Source organism: Saccopteryx bilineata, chromosome 3 (genome assembly GCF_036850765.1).
Source record: "Saccopteryx bilineata isolate mSacBil1 chromosome 3, mSacBil1_pri_phased_curated, whole genome shotgun sequence".
Classification (NCBI taxonomy): Eukaryota; Metazoa; Chordata; class Mammalia; order Chiroptera; family Emballonuridae; genus Saccopteryx; species Saccopteryx bilineata.
In genome coordinates, this window is record NC_089492.1 from 79,211,767 (window position 1) to 79,237,191 (window position 25,425).

The window sequence follows — 25,425 nt, forward strand, 5'->3', positions numbered from 1 at the left end:
TCTCCCTTCTCTCTCTCTCTCTCTTTCTCTCTCCCCCTCCCACAGCCATGGTTTAATTTGTTCGAGCACATCAGCCCCAGGCACTGAGGATGTCTCCATGGAGCCTCTACCTCAGGTGCTAAAAACAGCTTGGTTGCAAGCATGGCCCCAAATGCGCAGAGTATCAACCCCAGACAGGGATTACCGAGTAGATCCCAGTCAGGGTGCATGCGGGAATCTGTCTCTCTGTCTCCCCTCCTCTCACTTGGTAAAAGAAAAAACAGTCCTGGTGGAAGCACCTGAAGGGGGAAAATGACTGGTGGAAAACAACAGTATTTTTTCATTCACTCAAATGATTGTGTTAATTGATTTTCTGATAGGCACAGCCTCTGTGTTCCACGTGGATGACTGAATTTATTTCAGAGTGTAGTCCTTTGAGAGGCTCTGCAGTCTAATTTTTTCCGTAACTTAGGGGTTCACAGTGACACGTCTTCATTAGCCAGAGCAGTCACTGGAGATACCGAGCACTGTAATAATGAAAACGTGCACTGTGGCTTAGTCAGTGAAATGCTGAGCCTTTTCAAACACCACATGGTGGTGTCCTGCATGGTGTCCTGTAGGGTCTATGACGTGTTCTACAGAAGTGTTCTAGAGCAGTGGTTTACAACCTTTTTTACACCTCAGGACTGGTACAAATAGGAGAATTATTTCGAAGACTACTAAGACAGAAATCACCCTGAGCATAAGTGAATTCAACTAAGACTGTTGGGTGTATAATCTTCATACAATAACAGGATGGTTCTCGGGCATGGGAATTCTGGCAGACTGGTCTGTGGCCTGGAGGTTGAAAAATGCTGTTCTAGAGCTTTTTTTACTTTCTTAAAAATCCTGTAATATAAAAGGTCCAGAGTATTCACTAACTCTCCAGCTGCACCTCAGGGACACATGTCTCCAGGAATCTCTGAGCTAGTTACCTCGGCAACTTGTCCTCCCAGGACGGAGTGTGGACCTTGGATTCTCTTTCCCACACTCCCGCCTGTCCTTTTGCCCATTTTGCATCCCTCACGTTGCTCATGTTGGTCCTTCACAGACAGGAATAACATGAGAAAGATACTCAGTTCACATCAGTTAGTCTTACTAGTCTTTATTGGGACATATCAAAGGAAAAGGATTAAAATGGATAAGTGAGAACTCTTGAGTTTTTCATTTATTCATCCGTTCAGCCCTTCCCTCCTGGTACATTTCCCCTCTACCTTTAGAATGCATATTTGTAACTTAAAACGTGCTGCAGAGAACTTGCCTTCGGGTTTCAAATAACAGGGCCTGCTCACTAGGGTAGGATTGATGTAGAAGAGGCTTTGGAAGGGGCAAGTAAAGTCAAGCCCATGTCCAAGGATAAGATGCCAGTAAGGTAACTTATGAGTGAGTAATGTAAAAGAACATCAGTATGTATTTTACATTGCAGAAGATGGACTCAATCTTGAAGTTCTACAGCCTAATAGTAAATGACTAAAACAACCCCAGAAAAATGAGAGGAAATGTAGACACAGGAAGACTTAGTTTTTGGAGACAGCCTCTGCTATTCCGTCTGTTGTTATGAATTTATCAGCATGGCTCAGTCAGAGAAAAGGTGAATCTACAGGCAGAAAATAATGGCATAACTGCTTTAAAGCAGTGTGAGAGCCAGAATTCTCATCCTTGTGAGAGTGGTCTTGGGGGTTAAAGGGAAAAGCAATCTAGCATCTCAAAGCATTTTACAGTTATAACATTTTTGCAGGCAAGGGACAGCACAGTTTGGAGAATTTCCACATGGCTGGTATTTATTAAACCTCAAAGTTAAAATTGCTTTTTTCAGTTTTATTGGAGTGCACACATTTTGTACCGTTTTCCCGGATAACTTTATAATAGATCTAGAAGTGATAAACGTACTTGTGATGAGCCACTGTCCTAAAGGGAAGCTGAAGGGACTTAGGTTTCTGTCACATGTAAAGGATGGCCTTCTGGATTACAAGGGGGCTTATCTTTCCCTGCACAGCTCTCTTGAGATTGGATCTGCTACATCCTAGCCATCTCTGGCTAGCTGAAAGTATAGATTGTGTTTTAGCCTTCCGAATCTCTTTGCCAGAGGAAAATTTAATGTGCATTTTAATAAGAACAGTTTATATTCATTGCTGAGTAGCTGAAGTGAGACCGAATTGAGAAAGGCTATAATAAGATTCAAAAGTGGAGAGTAAGACCTTCAAATGATCTGATTGTGTCCCTGGGGAATTAAGCTCAGCGGCATTTAATTTAGGAAAGATTAGTAGCGCGCCTCCTAAGCTGCAGGTATTGGCCGTCTTAGCCCCTCGGAGTCCAGTGTGGAGACGGGAGGACTGTCACGGAGGGATGCCAGGCTGCTGTGAAAACCAGTGACTGAGGAAAGGCCAGGAAGGTGATCCACACAGAAAGCAAGCGAAGGCTTCTCAGGGAGGCCAACACCGGGACTGCGGGGAAACGTGGCCTAAGCTCTGTCATGTGCATAGATGCAGGTACCTAAGTAGATAAATGTGAGCCAGTCAAATGCAGGGAGCCATAGAAAGGGTGAGGTAGCCAGATCGCCCTGGGTTTCTTCTAGAAACACCGCTCTGGTGGGACATTTAAACCTCAACCAAAACATTTTAGAATGACTGAGAAAACAACAACAATGATGCACTAGTAGATACAGAAAAATATATGACTAAATTCAAGATTTCATCGTGTTACAGACCCTTGGAATTAGAAGGGATTGTCGTTAATGTAATAAGGAGTTTCTGAAAATAACATATATGCGTACCAAAGCAAAGTCACACTTGAGTGGTAAATCATTGCAACTTTTGGCCCTGAAATCAAGAGTGGAAAAAGGGTGGCCACTCCGCTCATGTCCAGTGGTGCACTGGCGGTCACGGCCACTGCCGAGGGAGTAGGAACCATCTGTTAAAGGTGGTTTGATTGATATGTGGAAAATCTAAAACAATATTGGCTGATTACTAGAATTAGTTGAACAATTCTAAAGGGTCAGTATGCAAAGTCAGACCTTTTCTGTGTACCATCAAAAGCAGTAAGTATGTAGAAAATGAAAATATAAAGGCACATCATTTAACATAGCTTTCAGTAGTGCCCATATTTCAGAGTAAATCAAATTGAAGATGTGATGGCCTCTCTACACTGAAACCACGGAAACTGTTCCTATAGTTGATGACCTACTATTATGATATAAATTGATCTCTAGATTTGATGCAATTCTAATCAAAGCCCTCAAATTTTTAAATTCAAAACTGACAGTCTTATTCTAAAACTTAATATGGAAATACAAAAGACTGAGAATATAAAATCATTCTTGAGGGGAAAATAATGGTAAGCTTACACCACTAGCTATCAAGGGTATAAAGTGACAACAGGTTATACAACACAGATAAACCAACTGAATGTGAAACTGAATATGGAATTCAGAAATAGATGAGTAAATATGTGTCCAATTGATTCATAGCAGGAGACAGTGAACTGCAATAGAAAAAAGATACTCTTTTTTAAACTGTGTGGGTGGGATAAATTCCATCTCCATTTTTTTTTTCTTTTTTGTATTTTTCTGAAGTTGGAAACAGGGAGGCAGTCAGATAGACTCCCACATGCACCCGACTGGGATCCACCCGGCATGTCCACCAGGGGGCGATGCTCTGCCCATCTGGGGCGTTGCTCTGTTGCAACCAGAGCCATTCTAGCACCTGAGGCAGAGGCCATAGAGCCATCCTCAGCGCCCGGGCCAACTTTGCTCCAATGGAGCCTTGGCTGCGGGAGGGGAAGAGAGAGACAGAGAGGAAGGCGCGGCGGAGGGGTGGAGAAGCAGATGGGTGCTTCTCCTGTGTGCCCTGGCCGGGAATCGAACCCGGGATTCCTACATGCCAGGCCGATGCTCTACCACTGAGCAAACTGCCAGGCTCCATTTTATTTTTTAAAAGCACAAATTTTGACCCCCTAACTCACACCATACAAAAATAAATTAATTTCAATTAGATATCAAACTATGAAAATAATAAAACCCCCAAAAGTAATCATAGGAACATATTTTCATGATTTTGGTGAGCACAAAGCTTTCTTAAAGATATCAGTAAATAGTAACCACCATAGGAAAAAATTGAAAAATTAGCCCTCATTAAAAATAAAAGCTTGTGTTTATCAAGTGTTTTATTTAAAGAGTATAAAGCAAGCCACAGTGTGGAAAATTAAATACAGGACACAAGACTTCTGTCCAGAAATTGTAAAGAATTTCTTTAAGTCAAATTAGAAGAAAATAACACTGAAAACGGAAGAATGGAGTAAAACTTGAAATAGCATTTTAGAATAGAGGATATGCAAATGAACAAAAACTGCAATGTTTTCCAATTACTAAGAAAATGCTGATGAAAACTATAGTGTTATCTCAGTACACACCCACCAAAATGATTAAAATAAATGTTCTGAGAAATGTTGCCAAGGATGCGTAACACTTAGAACTCCCATACATTGCTGCTGGGGGAGTCAACTGATGTGAGCACTTCGGAAAATAGTATGTAGCTACAATAACTGAAGCAAGTTCTTGGCTGTATCTTATAAGACTGATCACATATTACCTCATGGATTGGTAATTCTACTTCTAGGTCTAAATATATACTTCCTAAAAATAGATATATTTATCGAAAGACTTGTACAGATATGTATTCAGAAGAGTATTATTTGTAATAGCCCCAAATTAGAAAACATCCAAAAGTTCAACAATAGAATGGACAAAAAATAGATAGATAGATAGATAGATAGATAGATAGATAGATAGATAGATAGATAGATGATAGATAGATATAGATATAGATATGGTGTGTTGATGCAATCAAATAGCATATAATGATTTAAAAAATGAGTGGACTGTTATGGCACTCATCAACATGTTTAAATACCACCAATATGATTTTCAGCATAAGCAGCCAAATACAAGAGTAGGAGGGATATGATTCTCTTTACAGAAAGTATAAAAACAGATCCACCTAATTAAAGGTGTTAGTAGTTGGTGTGGTAGTTAAGTTTGGAAATAGGTAACTGGGAAGAGAAAAGGAGGGGACAGTTTCTTGGTCTGGGTGCTGACAACATAGTATGTTCATGTTCTGCACGTGTGACTCTCCACATGTGTCCAGCTCTGAACACATCTCTCTGTGTGGGGTATTTTTCAGTATACATTTACACACATTAGCATCACATACAGAAGTATCCATCTGCGGTTCTTCATTGTATCTTCAGTCATTGTCTTTCCAGCTGACGATATAAACTTTTAAAACTCATTAAAGTGCAGGAAGGGGGGAGGGCGTTACGGGGAGAGAGACAGGGGGGATGTACTGGGGAACACAGGTGACATTAGAATCTATGTAAACACAATAAATTAATAAAGAATAAATTTATTAAAGTATAACTGGCATACAGTAGACATTGGTTTCTAGTGGAAAACACAATGATTCTTCATTTACATGCCTTAGAATGGGATCATAATGATAAGTCCAGTACCCTCTGTCACCGAGCAGTTACTGTGATATTACTGACTATATTTCCTGTGCTAGACACCATATCCCCATGGCTTAGTTGGTTTAGAGATGAAAGTTTGTAGCTCTTTTTCCCCTTACTCTTTTATGAGCAGAGACTAACGAGTGCCTCTCGTGCAATCCACTCGCCCTGTCCCCATGATTCCATTCATCTGGACACCATTAGACATTTTTAAGTGGAGGGAAACATGTATATCTGCTTTAAAAAAATATTATCAGTGTTATTTAGAAACGTTTCACAATTTCTTCTAGTGTATACTATTTGAGGCAAAGGAATGCACGATATAAATGCATTATGACCTTTCTTCTATCCCACCTCACCAGCAACGGTGACCATGATGGGCAGGCACACAGCAGCCATCCCAACCTCTCTTTCATATTCCTCACTCTGCCTCAGAAACAGGGAAGCTCAACACGCTCAGCACAAGCCATCTGTGTGGCCGATGGAAGTTGTACCTGGCATCCTCTGGTTCAGGAGTGAGCTGCTATTTCCTAATCCTCCAGGCACATTAGTTGTAGCAATGACAGTGGTTGTGGCTTGATTCTAAAGCAGACCACAGCAGAGCCTGCTGTCCACTCAGCAGTGGCTTCCTGAGCCCACCAATGGCAGCAGCTCACCTGTCTGCTGGGTTGTGCATCATAGTTGTGAGAGTCATTGATGAAAGGTCAACATCAAGTCTATATCTTCCTTCCTCTCAATAGCTCTAAGTTCTTTTGTGCATTGTAGTCAATTCCTTTCTGTATAAAGTACTTGGGGCGGATTGGCTCTCTGTAACTGGTTCCTAAGAAGAAAAGAATAGTCAGCATTGTGTACAAGGACCCAGGATTTGAACTAAATGGAAGAACAGCATTTGTCCTGTTCTGTAGAGAGTTTAAGCCTGGCCCTCTTATCTGTAATCATATGGAATGCTAACCTAAAATTTATTTTGTTAGGTCACTTCCGTTACCCGACTCTTGAAAAATTTCAAATGACAAGCTTTATCTTTATTCATTCCATAGCACCCTCTATGTAATTATTGGGGTCTGCGTGAGCAACATGCCAATTATGTGCTGTTGTGCCACTAAACAGTGAGTCTTTGCAGTTGTAACCTACTACCTTCCCTTTGCTCATCATGCCAGGTCATTGTGTTTGCACTGTGCTAGTGGATCAGCAGGTGCAAGGACATGGATGGGACTCACTCCCATAAAAGAAGAGAGGAGAAGTATAAAAGCTGTAATGGTTTACACACATACTCATATAGAATAGCAAACATGTATTTGATTTCATGTCTACCTCTTTAGTCCAAGGGGTGGAAAATCATTTCTCTAAAACAGGGTGTTGGTGGTTTACTTAGTTTTCCCTCATGGATTTTAGCCACATTTAACTTTTTTTTTTTTGCAATAGAATGGCCATTAAGCAACTTTGTGTATGTGTGCCTCTTGATGGACTGTGTCTTAATTCACTATTTCACAACTGGTGTAACATTTTAGTGAGCACCTACTAAATACAGTTGGTAACTGTGAGAGATATCAAGCTGCCTAAGAAACTGAGTCTATCCTTCAAGAGCCTACAATCTTGGGGGAAAGGCAGACCCAAATATTTATATTTATACTTAATTATAAATTACACTGTAGTTTGTTATATTACTTTGTGGTCAATGTTATAAATAAATTATTATGTTGTTGTAAGGTCCCAAAAAGCTAAAAATTAATATTGATATTCTGGGAGGAAAGGTTAGGCTTTCCTGTAAGGCTTTCTTGTCCAGTCCTTCCTTTGGGGAGGGGAGGGAGAAGAATGTGGAAGCTTCTGGCTTGCAAGAACAATGGGTCATTTCATTTTAAATCTAAAATAAAGGTTAACCGAGAAACTTCTTCTCTTTCAATGGGAGACAGCTTTTACATACTATCTTGCATTGATTGTAGTTCCTCCCCCTTCCTGGAATCTTGAGAGTAAAATACCTCTAGACTAGTGAGGGAAGATGAACCCTAAAATATTTGTAAATATTTTTGATTGTGTTACCTTGAAATTCTTAATGTTTCTGTGTATCCCCTAAACAAATGTTGTAAGCTTGTGCCATGATGTCATGCTCTCCCCTGCCTGTGTGTGATCAAGGGTATATAAACCAGCCCCTGAGATATATTGGGGGCTTCACAATTTGGGTCTGCTGCCCTGTGTCAGCCATATGCGGCCGGCATATTTAATAAATCTCCTTCTTTAATAAAACTCTTCAAAATTCATCTGGACTGGGTGTCTCTACATAAGACCTGATGGACTGAGGTACGGTGCCTTTCAGAATCTGGGGTACAGTACTTTATACAATGTGGGTGTAGAAAAGAGAAACAGATCCCCAAGTAAGAGTATTAGAGAAAACTTTAAGACAGATGTTTTGTTTGAGTTGAATAAAATAGAACAGAATACCTTTCAAAAAATAGACATTGGGAACAAATATTATTAAAAGACAGTTAAGTTTATGGAACCACCTAGGTCTCTGCACCTCACCCTTGCTAATAGTGTGGACAGTGGGGGAGGCTAAGACTATGAAAGAACAGTCGAGGCCATATTATGGAAGATCATGAATGTCATGCTAAGAATTTTAGATGTTATTCTCTGGTTATTTGGAAACCACTTAAGCAAGGTACCCAAGTGTGAGGGTGTCAGAAGGAACATACTGGTAGCAATGTGAAAATGTGTTGACTGATTGAAACGACGGAGCTTAGAGCCCCAACATTACTAGTGGATAGATGTGGATGGGAAAGGGTGGTGGTAACAGGGTTGGGGAGGAGCAGGGAGGTGTTGGTAAATGAGTAATAACTGGACTAGTTAGGAGAGAAGGAGCATGGTGTATCCTTCCCTCCATGTGGTAGATGGAACCAAGTTGTCCTTGAGATATCCATGTCCTAATCCCCAGAACCTGTACTTAGCTCAACTTAAATGGCAAAAGAGACTTTGAAGAGGTGGTTGAAATGAAGATCTTGGGATGGGAAGGACTTGTCCTGCATTACCTAGATGGGGCCTTTTAATCACAATGGTCCTTATAGGATGGAGGTGGGGGGACAGAGTGAGAAAATGGAGGTGTGGCCACAGAACCCGCTGCTGAAGTAAAGCACTTTGTAGGTGGAGGAGGAAGCCCTACATCAGGAAACATCAGCAGCTTCTAGAAGTGGAAAAAGTGAGAAAGTGGGTCCTCCACGTTCCACTTGGAAGCATCCAGACAGACTGCAACACTGCCTACAAGTTAATTGTAGGTCCATCTTGGCTTACATTTTGATGATGTCCTCTAGACTGATATATTTTATTCAGCTTCCACTGAAATTTGCCAGGATGTCTTGTCCAATGATTTCCATGGAATGAGGTCTTGTCAGATACTTACTGGAATATTACATGACTTTCTGACATCACTCACTGCCATTTTGCAAAAACCAGAGCGAGTATGTGTAACGGGGTCCTGGATACATTTATCCTCCCTGCTGTGAGCAGGTATTTTCACTGCTATTTTCATCAGCATATATTTTTTTTTAATTTTTGGATTCACATAATACCTATTAGTTAATAAAATTTTAAGATTAGACGGCTGTTCTATCTTCTTCTGCCTCCTCATATCTTGTACAAGCATATACTTAATATTTATGGAATAATGAGGCATAGAATTCTATTAACTCTCATTGTCTTAATTTGAGTAATGAACAATTGTTTGGAATATAATTAGAATGGGTAACAGACAACATAAGAATAATGTCTATCAACATGATTTGTTGAATACCCATTGGGTCATCCATTCAGACATGAATGTATTCCTATGAGCCTCCCACTCAGGAACTCTCTCACTCACACTTTCTGGTCATCTGTGACTCTTTTCCTTCAACACTCTTTCCACAGAACCCAGTCCCATCCTCAGGGAGGAGCGACCTGATCACTGTGAAGGAGAATTTATATATATATATATATATATATATATATATATATATATATATATATATACACACACACACACACACACACACACACACACACACACACATACACATATACATACATACATACACATACTGTCCCAGGACCACACATACACTTTTTGAGTACTTATTTTTGAATTTACAGAATATGTTCTTTCCGGTTATTATTCAATTGATGCCTACATTCCTCACTAAAAAAAAAAACACACAGACAAAAACCCCCGCATGATTACATTATCCAAATGCACAATTTGGAAGCACAAAGTGTATGTGTTGGATATATGAAAAAAAATAAAGGTAAATTAATTTAATTTCAATGAGTGATCATAGGTGGAGTCTTCTATTTTATAATAAAGAATCCAGTTAATCTGATCCAGGTGAGACCCAGGTATTTATGTTACTGGAAATACATATCTTTCACTCACCCCTCCCCAGCCCATCCCCACACTACACACAAGAAAATAACAAAAGCAAAACACAATTTTTTTTTTCCAATGAGATCAAGATTAGGTGGTTACAAGCTGGTATCTCAATTCATTTTATCTTCTACCATTTTCTTACAAATATTTCTTTTAGTTGTCTTAGAAGTTGGGAACCAAAGGTTTCTAAGATTGAATGATCACCTTTTCACATGCCATATTTGCATTCATACTTTGTGAGCTCACTAATGACTCATTTAAATATTTATTGTGCAGACTAGGTAGGTAGGCTTTCTAAAGCTTTCTAAACCATGGTGTAAAGATAGTGCAAGATCTACTGTTCACGGAACTAAAAGAGACCATTTGGGAAATAAAATTGAGACTCTCTTTTTCACCTGCCTCCTGTTTCTGTGTCCAAGGCCGTTCTAAAAATGGTTTTTATAACACTAAGAGAGCTGTGAACTTCATTTACATGTTTCCTGTTCACACACTGTGTGCTGGGGGTGATGCGTGCCGAGTGTGCTCTGGTACTCGTCTTTGGGCACATATGCGAGGTCAGAGACCAGCCAGTTGGTTTTGAGCCCATCAGTAGACACAAACACACACAAAATGAGGACCAGAGCTGGGTTCCTGAAATGCCCTTGGGCTCTGTAATTCTAAATAATACCTGAAAAGTTAGTCTATTTAATGCAGCAGGCTAAAGTTGTTCATCAGTGTGGTAGTTTTAACTAAATATGTATGAACAAAAAAGGAATTAGGAAACCAAGACTGCTGTGGGTTCCACTGTGTGGACAGTTAACAATGAATATGAAGAATATATACTTAAAATATTTTATGCACATTTTACATTGGAAATTACTAGAAATTTTAAGAGTAACAATTATGATATAATCATTAGAAACAAAAATATGCTGAATGTGGTACATAGAAAGCTACCTTTAGCTAGTACGTTTTTAAAATGTCCATAAAGAATCACACATTTTGGTATTGGTCTTTGTCCATTTTAAATATAATCTATTTTTTATTTAATTAAATGTATCAAGGTGACATTGCTTAATAAGATTATATATAGGTTTTAAGTGTATAGTTCTATGATCCGTGATCTGTATATTGTACGGTGTGTTCACCACTCTGAGTCTTGTCTCCTTCCATCACTATTTATCCTCCATTTATCTTCTTCTACCTCCCCACTCCCATCCCCTTGAGTAATCACCATATTGTTTTCTGTTTCTATAAGGATTTTTTTTTTGCTTAATTCCTTCACCTTTTTACCCAGCCACCCAATCCCCAACCCTTCTGACAACTGTCAATCTGTTCTCTGTATCTATGAGTCTGTTTCTATTTTTGTGTGTGTATGTCTTGTTCATTAGATTTCATATGTAAGTGAAGTCCTGTGGTAGTTGTCTTTCTCTGACTAGTTTATTTCACTTAGTATAATACCTTCTAGGTCTATTCATACTGTTGTAAAAAGTAAGATTTCCCTTTTTTATGACTGAATAGTATTGCATTGTACAAATGTACCACATTCAAGGTTAACTTACTTGGACATGCTTTACCCTTCTTTTTTTCAAACATTGTTTTGGTAACCATCAAGTATTTAGACCCATCCAAAGAATGTGATTTACAGAAGATAGAATGCCATTATCTTTAACACAATGCAAATTTATCTAGATATAAGGGGGAAATAACAACTCCCAGAAGATAAAACTAAGTATGAATGATCCAAGTTGGCCTACAGGGAGGAGAGATGGAACGTAAGATAAGATGGAAAGGAAACTGAACAAAGAAGAAGAAGCAGCTGAAATGAGGGTGCCCAAACACAGTGACCGCTGGCTCGGTGAAGGGCAAGCCAGTATAGACTGAGTGAGGGCGGAGAAACATTTCAGCTGTGTTTAATACTTGTGAGTATTAAATATTTCAAAAAATTAATGATTTCAAAGACTTCTTTGGCACTGCACTACTAAGTGGAAGAAACTGGAGAAAGTCCAAAGAAATGAATGAAGAGTTAATAAAAGCTAATTACGGTTTACAAAAAAAATCTTAGAGAAGTCTTTCTGAGATACATAAAAACATTTAATAAAGCAGTTATGGGGAAAAAATTCCAGAATGATGCTTTCCCTAATTTGAACCAATATTGCAAACAAAGACTTGGACCAAACATTTGAAAATGTTATGTTTCCTCAGACTTAAAAGAAAACAATTGTAAAGATAATATTAAGCTGAGGTACTAGATGAAATGGCAAGAAAACTTTTATCTTTTAAAATGAAATGCCTTTCATTTCAAAATTAATTTGGTATGTTATTATGATAGCCACTGACTATTTTAATTAGCAGCGTATTCTCAATAGCAAAGACCTAGAAACAGCCCTAATGCCCATCAGTAGATAAGTGGATAAAAAAAAAATCTGTGATACATTTACAGAACAAAATTCTACATGGCCATAAAAATGAAGGTAACCTTTTGCAACAGCATGGATGGACCTGGAGAACATTATGCTAAGTGAGATAAGCCAGTCAGAGAAAGACAAATACCACATGATCTCACATATATTTGGAATCTGATGAACAAAATAAACTGATCAACAAAATAGAAACAGAGGCATGGACACAGGGATCAGCCTGACAGCTGTCAGAGGGGAGGGGAGTAAGGGGACTGGATCAAAGAAGGTGAAGTGATTAGCCAACAAACAAAGATTTATTTACATATAGACACAGACAACAGTGTGGCGCTGGCCAGAGGAAAATGGAGGTGGGCTGAGTGGAGATGTGCAAAGGGGGAGAGGGGGTAAATGGCTTTGCTTGGATTGATGGGCGCACGATACTGTGTGCTGATGATGTTTCCTTGAGTTGTACACTTGAAACCTGTGTGGTTTTGCAAATCAATGTCCCCTCAATAAATTTAATTAAAGATAAATAAAAATAAAATACATTTCCTTTCAATATTAAGTTGGCATGTTTATATGATAGCCACTGAATATTCTAATTAATAACTATTTTTAGGTTACCCACTTATAGATGAGCACTGGCCTTGACGGACAGATGAGGGTGCAGTTCTCGAGGCATTAGGCAGGATAACAACACCACATAGACATGTGGGATGTAGATTTTTTTAATTATAAGAAGGATGAATTGATGGTTGTGCTGGCATTGAAAGTCATTTGGTTGTTATCCCTGAAGGGACCCGGGGAAAGGACTTTTGTTGGGAATTCATAGGTGTTGTACTAGCAAGGAGTTGTTTGGATACAGAAGACAGAGTTTGTATCTTACAGGACAAAAGGCAGAGTGATCACAGGAACAGCTGGCCTGGTAGCAGGAGAACTGTATTCCTGCCATCAGAGAATAACATGAAAGAAAGGTTCACATGGGTCATGTTCTGTTCAACCTAAGAACAACTGAAGGAGAATTGGGGTATCACATTGTCATTACTTAAGGAAATCATTTCAGGATAGTGGGCTCAGAGGGATGGTCTTGGGGATGACTCTGGCGACCCCTGCACAAAGCCCCTGTTGGAGTGCCTGGGTTAAATGTCTTGAGGGCCTGCCCCTCGGGGCCCCTCCATGCCAGGCAGCGAGCATTCAAGGGCTGCACGTGATGTTCCAGATGTCGGTAAAGGAGGAATCTGGGCAACATACCTTCTTTACACCTAATTTTTAGTTTCATATTCTGTTGCTCTAGTCATTCTCTAAAATGTAAGTATCACATGGTTCAAGTTAAATATTGCTACATAGTCTACATTCTATGTTTTGATAAAATTCTTATCAGCATCAACACATTATAATTTTTAAAACAGATGAAGACGAGAGAACTCTGGTTGGGTTAATCATTCCATACTCTTGAATCCTCTTTAAATATCCTTCTAGTGTTTTCCTTGGAGGAAAGGACGAGGGCCATGGCACAGGGGAGAAGCAGATGTGGTGACATGTATGTGGAAGGGCAGTCCCCCTGCTGCAGAGCTGAGCAAGGCTCTGTGGTTCCAAGTGGTCCACTGGGGTTCCCGCCAACAAGCCAAAGCCTTAGAAGTGGCGTAGCGACACTACTTGTTATGGAGACCTGTCCCTTGTGCATCCTCAGGCCCTTTGACCTCCCGTGGCTTGTCATACTGAGCTGTTCTGGAGAAGGATCAGCCCATTCAAGCAGATGTGGCCTCCTGCTCCCTGTGAGACCTTGCTCAGTGCCTTTAGCTCCTAGCCTCACTTTATGGAAAAATAAAATGAGGACAATAACGCTAAAATGAGGGTGATGATTCTTATACAACACCTATCACGGGGTCACTACCATTACTCAGTGAGTCGTGGTTTTAGTTACAGCTTAGGTAACGTTTATGAAGGAGACGCTGGTTACTGGCTGTGGCTTTGGTTCAGTAAACTGAAAATGTGTCTTTGCACCTGTGAGTATATACAGTTTCATTCAAATCCATGAACTCATTCAAATTAACGTTAAGACCAAAAGATAGACATAGAAAAACAAGTATTTGCCTCAAGTAAGAAAATAACTTAGCCCTGGCTGGATAGCTCAGTCCATTAAGAGCATAGTCCCAAAACAACAAGGTTGCGGATTTGATCTCGGCCAGCACACACACGGGAAGCAGCCAAATAATTCATGACCGAGTAGAACAACAAATGCTTCCCTTCCTCCTCCCCTCTCTTTCCCTTCCACTCTCTGTCTCACTAAAAATCATAAAAATTAAGCCCTGGCCCGATAGCTAAGTGGTTGGAATGTAATCCCAGAGCACAGAGGTTGCCAGTTCAATTCCCCAGTCAGGGCACATACAGGAGCAGCTCGATGTTCCTGTCCCTCTCTCTCCCTGCCGTTCTCAAAAAAGAAAGAGAGAGAGAAAGAAAAGAATTTCTGTCAGTGAGCATGAATTTGGCTATTGTCTGAATTCATTGAAAAATAATCTGTATTATCTTTATAATTTAATTTGTTAATAAAAAAGTCATTTATTCAAAGTGGGAGCCTACTTTGTGCCGGGCATTGATCTGACCTTGGACAGACAGCTCGGAGTAAAAGATGGTCCTGTGCTCAGGAAGCTGATGTTCTCACAGAGGTTGATGGCAGGAAAGCCGACAATTAAATACTGACTATCTGAGGTGATTCTAAAGTGTAGGAGGGTTTGTGGAATGTGAGGTGTGTCCTGGGTTGGTCAGAAAAGCCTCCTTGTTTGATTTATTGAAATACTTTCATTTCTCTATCAGAGAAAACACAGGAAAAATCTGCTCATGCTTTAAGCTGTACGGGGATAAATGCAGACACTGTCAGGGCCCCAGGGTGCGGCAGAAGCAGTGATGAGCCCCACTCCGTGGTGCAGGTCCTCAGTGAAAGTCAAGGGATTAAACAGGCGCCCTGCTGAGATCTGTTGAAATGCTGTTCTTGATGTCTGTGATCATAAGATGCAGTCATTACTTAAGTGTGAAAATGTTCCTGACACTGAAAAATTCCTTCTAGTAAGAAGACTCGTGGCGATGGAGTCTCTCCTGCTGTCAGTCAGTGACCTGAGTTTGCTCCGCTAGACAAGCGTGCTGGCCGCAAGCCCGTCTCCTGTGCGGGGCTGGAAGGTGGAACTTCACATGCCTTCAGGAAATCTTAGTGCACAAACACCCTCGCTGGTGTGTAAATCCTTCCGTCCTTTAAGGAGGAACTAACTGCACTTCAGACAGCGTAATTGCCCGTAAAGAAGATTGGAAATCACGCCCCTTGGGAGTGTGTGGGTGCTGGGCATCACTCTCAGAGCAGAGAGAATGAGACGGAGGGACAGTTCAGCGGAGGCAGTGCAAACGCTGGGAACACAGAGGTCTGAGGGCTGGAATGCGGCCGCGGGCAGAGGAGAGCCTCTCTCACGAGGGGGCGGAGTGGCTCTCACACAGTCCCTACTCCCTGAGCCTGAGACCTCACTGTACCCCATTCCCAGACGGGGCCTGGGGTGTCATGTTGGAGACTTGTCATTCCTGCATTGCCTGAGAAGCAGTATCTGTAGAGAAACAGACCAAACTAAAAGTGATCATTGCTTTGATAACTGGACATGCAACGTGCCCTGGGAGGTCAGAGAAGGAAAGAACTGAGTCAATTCTCAAAGTAAAACACAAACCTAAATATTCTCGAGCAGCCGAAAGACATAGGACCCCAAGGGACCATGTGTGATATCTGGAAATATCAAACAAGGGTGTTTAGATTTCCGATTTGAGTTTCCCAGTGTTGGTGTTCTTGCTCAATGTGTAAATCCGTTCTTCATTCAGCATTACTTTGGGCTCAGGATTTGAACGGTGCATGTTTTGTGAGTGAGCCTCACTGGTATCAGCTGGGGGAGCTGATGGAAATGCAATTTTCTCCAGCAGATCTGTGTTAGATAGAGTGGTGACAGGAGGTGGCGACTCCCCTGTAATTTTACGAGAATGGTATTACCCTGGCTTTTGCTGTGTGATCGCTGGTTGCCTCCTGTCAGTGAGCAACAGTCCTACTGCAAAGCACGAGCCCAACCTGGCTCTTTGTCTCCGCGGGCAAAAGCAATTCCTTCTTAGAGAGTCGGATTTGTTTTTCCAGAATGACCATGTACAGAAGCAAACGCAGGCATCAGAGATGTAAGTAAATTCCGGCCCAACTTTTTCTTAAAGACAGTGGTGGGAGACAGGTACTTGATTTGCTAGGAGACTAACTGTGACTTCTTCAGATATTTCCTAGGAGTAGGAAAGCTATTGTGGCTTTTACCAGCCTCGCCTTTATCTCTATCCCTGTTACATGCTGGGAGGATGTTGGGGTGAGAGAAGGGGGAATTCATTCGTTACTATGGAAACCCTTGGAAAGGTTTACAAAATCAACAGAGAAGCAGCTCAAATGCAATTTCAGTCTAGCTCAGCATCCTTCCTTCAGGCATGATCACTGGGTTGTTCTCTCTCTCTCTCTCTCTCTCTCTCTCTTTCCTTTTCTAGGAGTGATAGATTTTCTTTCCTGGAAGTCTAGGGAAAGGTTTGGGAAGTGAACATAAACCTTCTATTTATTCATCCCATTTCCATTACAACTCTTAGGGGAAATGAAACACTTTGTAATAGAGGGGAAGGGAGTTCATTGTGAATGATAGCCTGACTGTTTAACAGGGCATTATTCCTGGCCAAACTTCTCGGTCCAGGGCATATGTGTAACATAACCCACACCAGGCACCATCTCAAAGGGTTAAAAGGAGTCATCCTCCATTGACCCTCAAGTGGTTGATTCTGACGGAAAAGGCCAATGACAGGCTGAAAGTCCGGAGCCGACACGGTTGTGGGGCGGAAAGTCATTCCGATTTAACTGAAAATCCGAGTCTTTTTGGCAAAGCATGGTGCCTGTCATGAAAAGCTCCCCCACCACATCTCTCTCTTGTGAGCCTGGCTCTTTATCACTTTATCTTTTCTGGTGTCTAAAGTAAATATAGCCTGTTGAGCCCAGTGGTCCTGGCACTGCCTGTATTCACTGTCTTAGGGAACCTGTTCTGTTGTCAGAGTCGACATTCTTTGTACCCACTTTGAACGTCTTTCCTTGGGTGTTATCAAATATTTAAAACACAGAAAGACCACCATCAGCAATTATTTTAGCAGAGGCCAAAATAGGAACATACTGTTTTTTTATTTTTTGAGTGGGATAGTGTATTCCTTGGTCCATCCTCACCTACGAACTGCACACTAACATTTCTCTCGTTCACGAAAGTTTTATGCTCCATGGAGCGCTCTGTGGCTTGAGACTGCTTCTGTGCCTTAGTGCCTCGACGTGCCATTTATTTCTTGTGATTGAGAAACCACATTGATCACAGCTACTTTTTCTTATAAAAACCATGGGTACAAAGCCCATGAGTCTGTTGCTGACTATCCCCTTGTGACTTCCTTCTACAAGAATGAATCTTAAGCGATGTACATTCTTGACGCCTTCGTGCCCCCTCACTCCTGTGTTATATAAACCCCTCCTCATTTTTTTTTTCATGTGGGTAATCATCACCTCAATGCATATGGCAATCTACAGAAAAATGGTACTGAGTCTCTCTCCCTTAAATGTGCTTGCTGAAGTGTGCGACTGAGCAGCAGGAAGAAATTGTGAATTACATGAGGCAAGTCAGAAGATGCATAATTATATAGCCAGAGCACAGTAGGGTGTGCTGAACGGTTTTGCTTTAAAAAGAAAAATCTAATGTGTTACTTATGTTTAACTCTTTCCAGTCAGCTTATATTAGGCTGTGGTAACTGTTCTATATTCTAATCGTATAAAATATTGGAGAGCAGGAGTGTCATAAAATTAAAGCATACAGAAACCTGAGCAATAAAAGCAAATGGAATCCTTAGGTGGATGTCTATCTTACACTAATAATATTTGCAAAAGTGGAATGTAATACAATTGTTTGGTGTCCAATGGGTATATAAAACTGGTTGAATTATCCCCTCATCAAAACCTGGTGCATTTTCATATTAAATCCTATCTTTTATGTGTGGTTTGATCATGGAAAGGCATAAACTAACCTAGAGGCAATTGTAATTCAATTAAGGCAATGATTGCACGCATTACAATATCCATGTGGGAAAGAAGGAAAGCGTTCTCACGGTTTTCTTTAAAATTAAAAAAAAAAAGAATGTACATAAAGTTTTTTAATTTTCTCATTCCGTAAAGCTTTAATACAATATCCTATCATAAAAATAAGGAAACTTCTTTGGGGGAGGCTGATGAGAGGATAGCCAAGGAGCTCTACCCGAGCCTTGAAGGGGCGGGGAGGGGGGCGGTATGGATACTTTCATAAAAGAGGTTTTAAAATATAAATTACACTAAGCCTTTGAAAATGCACGTGGGACTTTGAAATCCATTCCTCCAGTCTCAGGCTGGTTATTTATGGTTCCCTGAGGAGGAGGAGGAGGAGGAGGAGGAGGAGGAGGAGGAGGAGGAGGAGGAGGAGGAGGAGAGGAGAGGTTGGAACAATTTCTATGGAAATGAAACAGCCTATAAGTTCATTCAGATAGAAGATCTTTCTCGTGTGTAACTGCATACTGTCAATCAGACCCAGAATTGGGGACAAGGCATGGCAAAAATGTTTGCCTGTGTCAGGCATTTTTTTTAACCAGAGCCAAACAGGTACACACCACTTTAAGGACCTTTTAATATATAGAAACCTACAAATTAGTCTGAGGCAGAGTCATCACTCTTATAACTTTTTCTTTAAAGTATAAATATGGAATCTTTTCACACAGATTACATAATTCCATTCATCAAAGTGTGCTGTTTACGTTTAAACTTTCAAAAACATATACGATGTGTCAAATAAGGTATACCTGTGACCTCCCTTGTTGAAATTCCAAATGACCTTGAAAAACATTTGTTTGGTTTCTAAAAAAAAAAAAGACATAAATTTTAAAGCTGAATATGTTTTTGAAATACCTACTAGAGAAACATTAGAGTAGGATCCATATCATATTAGATATGGTTTTTCGAAAATACTACAGTCCCCATACTGCAGCAAAGAAAACAGCGCATCTCAAATTTTAGGTGTGTAACAATTTATCTTATTTTGCTAAGTAGAAACAGATACTGCCTTTTCATTCCTAATGATACATTTGGGTGACTTTATCTATCCTATTTGAGAATACTTAATGAGATCACTTCAGGACCCCGAACACCAGCCATCGGCCTCTTCCTGTCATCTCAGCCAATGTCTGTTATCTCTGTGGGTTGCAATTTCTCCTTCCACAACTTCAGTGGACGGTGCACAGACGTTTTCTGAAGTATCTTCCATCTCTAACTCTCAGCATTTCCACGGCATAGTTCTCATCATACAATTCTCCTCCTCAAGGACATTGCATGGTTCTCGTCACCTGAACTTGAGCTTTGGGCCCCAGTGTTCACATTCCAGGAACCATGGTTTACTGCAAGAGGCCCTAGAATCCATAACAACATTAATCACTGCCCATAGAAGGATGAGAAATATATCTATATACGTACGCCCTTTGTATCATACGTACAGATGCAGACACATACTAATTTTTGGTTCTAAAATGGAATGCTTAATGAATAAAATGTATTTAAAAGCTGGTACTAAATTTGTAAACATTTTAATGCCATATATTTTATATTTATGGAAGAAACAAAACATATCATCACATGGGATATAATGATGTTTGAGTGTTTAAAGAAAAGTGTTCTTATATTCCCAAGTGTTAGGGATTCCTGAACTGGAGAGTGAAAGACAAACATGATGTCAGGTCCCAGACCTCTGCATCACCGTCACTCACCATGCACCACCTTCCTGATGCCACCTGCGTCCTAGGCTCGACCAGGCTGCGGGCTTGTCCCTGCACTTCACATCCATCACCCTCTGCCGGGTGGCCTTCACCAGCTTCTTCGTGTGTAGAAGTTGTCGCTGGTCCAGGGTCCACTCAAATGCCACATCCTTCCTAAGGGTGTCTCTCCTGTGTCCAAATCAAATTTCCCCTTCTCTTTTTCCAGATAATTATATGTTGCTTACACTTTCTATGGTCCTGTCTTGTACATCAAAATTTATCTTCTTATTCTACTAATCTCTAATTTCCTTTTTCATGCGAGGTACCTTTTGTTCTTGTTTGGGGTATTCTCAGAGCACAATACATACTTTGCTGTAACAATCCATAACTTTCTAATGAAGTTGAGTCACATAAAGAGGTGTTTATTGATCACCTATTATATTACTCTCCAGGCACAGCTCTTTGTGCTATGATTAGCAATGCACAAAGCACAGTGCTACTGGTGAAAGAAAAACAAAATGCAAAAGAAATGTATAATATGTCATGTTATGCTGATCACAGTGGAGGAAAACAAAGCCAGCAAGAGGGAAAGAGAGTTTGGGAAGGTGGAATGGGGCATTGCTTTTTTATATAGGGTAGACAGGAAAAGCCACTGTGGTTAAGGTAACATTTGATTGGACACCCAGAGAAAATGAGAGTGCAAGCTCTGCTTCTTCCTGGATAGTTTTAGGCATAAACAGCATGGTCAAAGTCCCTGGGGTACTGAAGATATTAGAGGACCACAGAGGAGACAAATAGAATTCATGAAAAGGTATGAGAGCAAATATACCTATCAGGAGCATTAGATGGGTAGAGCAAGACAGAATTAAATAGAACAATATATTTTATTTTTAACTGAATTCAGACATCATATGTAGCTACTAACTTTTAAGAAACACTATACTTCTAAGTGACTTGTGAAATATTTTAATTAAAAGAATTAATTGTAATATATAATATAAGAATGATGTTTTAAAAACCATTACACTTTATGCTAGTTAAGGCATCCATCCTTAATTGCAAAAAGAATCGAGCTGAGGCCATCCAAAGTCAGAAAGGTATTATTTCAACAGGAAGATTTTCTGTTTTATCTTCTTATAAATATTCTTATATTCTTGATATATTAACCCTCCCTGTCTTTAAAAGTCTTGCTATGAGAGACAAGTGTGCAGGGTAATGGGATTCTTCGGGCACTGGCAGGAAGAAACGGCTGCCCTTTCAAATTGGGATAGCAATGGCGCATTAGCAGTCAAGATGGACAGCTGTTCTGATGCTCTGTCATTGTTGGAACATGAGCTTTCCTACCTGTCACATTCACTTAGTACTGCATTCGGTCTTATAGAAACCTTTATTGAGATATTTTTTGAAATTGAAAATTGGAAAGCAAAGCTAAAATGGGATTATTCAAAACAAACATTCATGTTGCTACCATATGCAATTGTGAAGACGAAAGCAAGTATGACTCTTTATTCCCTAATTAGACCATATCTTAAATGTTCATTGATATTACTTATTACAGAACCAGTTGAAGAGCCACATGATCAAGGTTAAAAAATATTTTTTAAGGTTTACACTACAAAAATGATGTGAGGCTTTGTAGGTAGGCTCCCTGTAGGGTGCTATTAGATTCAGCCCTCGATTTTTCTATTATGAATGCTTGTTGGGAATTCTGGCCTGACGGTTAAAATTTTTCCAGTCTGTTTTCGTCTCCAATTCCTTCTCTGAATTCTATAACTGGTGTAGATTGAAAACCTGCGATGCTTTCCTCAGCAGAATCATGTCTGCACAGACAGGATGGTCTGGTCGCACGTGCTCAGTGGGACCACAGTTGCAGTTTGGGAGCAGAGGTGTGCAGAGGCTGGCCAATGACACCCTGGTGCTTACGGCCTGCCTCTCATCCTCCATCACTGCCTGGCTGTCACAGGCAGCCTTTGGCTGGGTCTGCTTAGAGGGACTCTTATATTTATAGTCCTCTCTTTCTCTCTCTCTCTCCCATGTATTTTTCTCTTTCACAATGCTCCCCATAGTCAAAGGTCACTTTTGTAGAAGGTGATCACTTGTCTATTCTCTTTGAACTTGGCTCTCATCCACCACCTGCTTGTTTAGCTTTCCTCTTCTGAGATTCTGTGCTGCATTTATATCCAGACTACAGAGAAATGTAGGTGCTGAGCCTGCCCCCCACCCTAGTGGTTCAGAATAATGTTTTCTACAGAATGCTTGGAGCATGACGTTTATCTCTCAAAGGATGTTACAGTTAAAAACGACTGGGGGTTGTATTTATTGCGAACATGTGACACACATGAAACAACTAGACTCGTAGCAAAGTAAGATTGATGTTAAAGCAAATATCAACATATCTTAATAAAATCGTACCAGAATGGGGAGATTTTCACATGGTGATAAGACAAGATGAGGAGAGGGTAACACAAGAGGGGTCTTTGTGAAGACTAACCTGACCTACCTTGGGAAGCTTAGGAAGCAACTTTCTTAAAACCAGTGACCTGGTGTAATTATGCCTCTTGGACAATCAGTCTGTTTGGCTGAGCCATGTTAAATTGTCATTTTTGTAAGTCAGAATTAGCAGTTTTATATGTTAAATCCAAAGACCAGCTATCACGGAAGTCGGCAAAAAAAGTCATCGCACCAACGCTAGTTGGCATTAAAAGTCAAGGACTCTACAACAGTCTTTCATTAATTTAACCCTTTGAGTAGTACGAATGTTCATGTATGTCCTTGTGCCTCCTGACCATGCAGAGTACGATCGTACATATACGATGGCAACATTAAAAAAAGGCAAATGTATATTCTTCTTGTTTCCATAAATTGGTTATCAAACAAACATGATTTTAAGTTAATAAAACTGTAACTGGAACTAATTTCATTTTTTGAAAAGAACTCCCATGGGTCAGCGAACATGAAAAAAAACCACACTACTCAAAGGGTTAACTGTCCATTGAACTTGACTAACCACAAACCTCTTGATAATGATACTGAACTGTGTATGGTCCATAGCATATTTTATTTTATACTTCCACTACTGATGTATAGTTTTCATTTCATTGCACACTTAAAAAAAAAGTCAAGGGCATTTACAGTTAAGCTGAGGATGAGTACCTGGTGGACGGAAAGAATATAATTACTTAAGGGAATCCATTCACTGTTGTTCTTGTGGGTATGTAAGGTTAAACCTGCCACAGAGGAACAGAAAGTGTATTCAGACTTGTCAACAGAGATTAATTAGATGACTTTTTTTTTCAAGAGATACATCTAACTAGGCTTTAAAGATCCTCAAAAGTTTAGAAAGTACCTACCTCCCACCAAACTTAAAGTGGTTATTATAAAAATTTGATTTCTAACTTTACATGAATTTATTATTGCAACTTTGTTCCCCCAAATGAAAAATGGGACAGCTGTGAATGAATCAATATTTATACAAAAATGACAAAAGATAACATTTGACATTTCTGTCAAATGCCAGGTACTGTTTTAAGCATTTTGTTATATATGATAGGACTGCTACAATGTACGCAGCAGTAACCGAACATGTAAAAGCAATAATCTAGTCATCTGTGGCACTTTTCATTTTCATTGCATTTTCAAGATGTTGTTTATAAATTTGATATCTAATCTTCAGGAACTAGAACACAAAGTTAGATTAAAATAAGTGCAGCAGTCTGGGTGAGAATCAGTTAATATGGCCCTTGAGGAAACTAAGAAATGTAAAGGCAAAATATATTCTTTGACCAATATCTCTATTCTTTGAATTATATGAAAACAGAAAAAAAATATCCTGAGGGAAAGTTTTCCATACATATATGCAAATGAAACAGTCACCTTTGAATGCATTGGCCTGGTGTGCTTTCTGCACTAAAAGGATAAAAGGTTCCTAGACTTCAGAAAAGCACTCTGTCGTGAGTTAGTAGTTCATAGTGAGCCATCATCCCCTCCTTGATCTAGAACAGCTAAATTGTGTGGCGTGACCTTTGATTCATTTGTCCTTTTTATAGTTATTGATTTTCTTGGCATTATTTTCTGAATTGCACTCTTATTCTGCCTATGGGACTTCTGACACCTTTAATTACAGAGGGCCACATAATATATGCATTAATACTGGCTCAAGGTCTTATTGGTCTCTTATCATTGGACATGGTATTATCTCCAGAATGACATTTGTGTTGAAAATAAAGATAAAACCCACATGCATTTTCTTAAATTCCTTATAGACAGTGTGGCACATATTTTTGTAATGTTTCATATGCCTTAGGCTGCTTATCATTGGAAAGTGTTCTATTTTATAGTATATGATTCTTTCGACCCCTAGTGAACTTGAAACTGCCTTAGAGGAACAGCTGGATGTATTTCCTTAAACAAACACACATTGTTCTTCAAATTGCTAGTATCTGTCTTCTTAACAGACTCCACAGGCAATGGGAATCTCGACTTTGAAGTCACCTCTACTGGGTTCATTCTGATGTCTGTTTTCTACCTTTTTTTTCCCCTACATATTTGAACAGCATCTTTCTACTCAAGTTAGTTTTTTGAATGTATAGCATATAGTCATAACTTCTCCTTACCCTCACTCTCAGATTATGGTATTTTTTATATTTCATTGTTTGTGATTGCAAAAATGGAACATAAAATAAGATATTAAACATATACAACACCTGTAAATACATGCAGGATGCCTGGAACATTTAGTCCTAGCTAATCTGTAGTGGTGATAATTAATGAGGGGCTGGTTGACAATTAAATAATACACTTACTCAGAATCAAAAAACCTTTACTTTTAATTGGAGTAGAAAGGACATTTCATTGACTTCTTTTTCTCACTTCTGTTTATGTGAAGGCAACACGAGGAAAATGATCACTTGAGTTTTTTATAAGTGGTCAGAGCATTTTTCTCAGCATTGCCTTTGTTCTGCATGAGCTATTGATAGGAATCTAGCCTTTTTCTAATGATTATGTCTAATGTGGATGGTACACTCAAGTTTGATTAATGGGCCCGGAATCTCCCCAGAAGGCTGCAGCGGTGAGGCCCCAGGAAGGTTTCTACAGTGTGTCTGCTTAATTCACTGTTTACACAGAAGCGTTTTTCAGATTTCTTTACCAGAACCTCAGCTAGCCTTTGAGGGAGGATTCTTCTTGAACAGACATGAAAAATTCATTGGAAATTGAAAGAAAAACAAATCATTGAAGATTTTCCTTTAACAATATTCTTTGTAACTTGGATATTTAAGAAAGAACTTCATGGGC

At 39.8% G+C, this 25,425-nt stretch overlaps 1 protein-coding gene across 7 annotated transcripts in view; it reads left to right on the plus strand.

Moving 5' to 3' along the window:
• RALYL (RALY RNA binding protein like) overlaps nt 1-25,425 on the plus strand; it is a 632,627-nt gene that overhangs the window by 403,345 nt on the left and 203,857 nt on the right. The window contains exon 1 of one of the 7 annotated variants that reach the window (XM_066266413.1): nt 16,371-16,485. The exons of the other annotated variants lie outside the window; for them this stretch is intronic. Within the exon in view, the coding sequence (XP_066122510.1) occupies nt 16,449-16,485 (37 nt within the window). The 5' untranslated portion in view covers nt 16,371-16,448. Of the gene's footprint in view, nt 1-16,370; nt 16,486-25,425 lie in introns of those variants that run through there. 7 annotated transcript variants of the gene reach the window in all.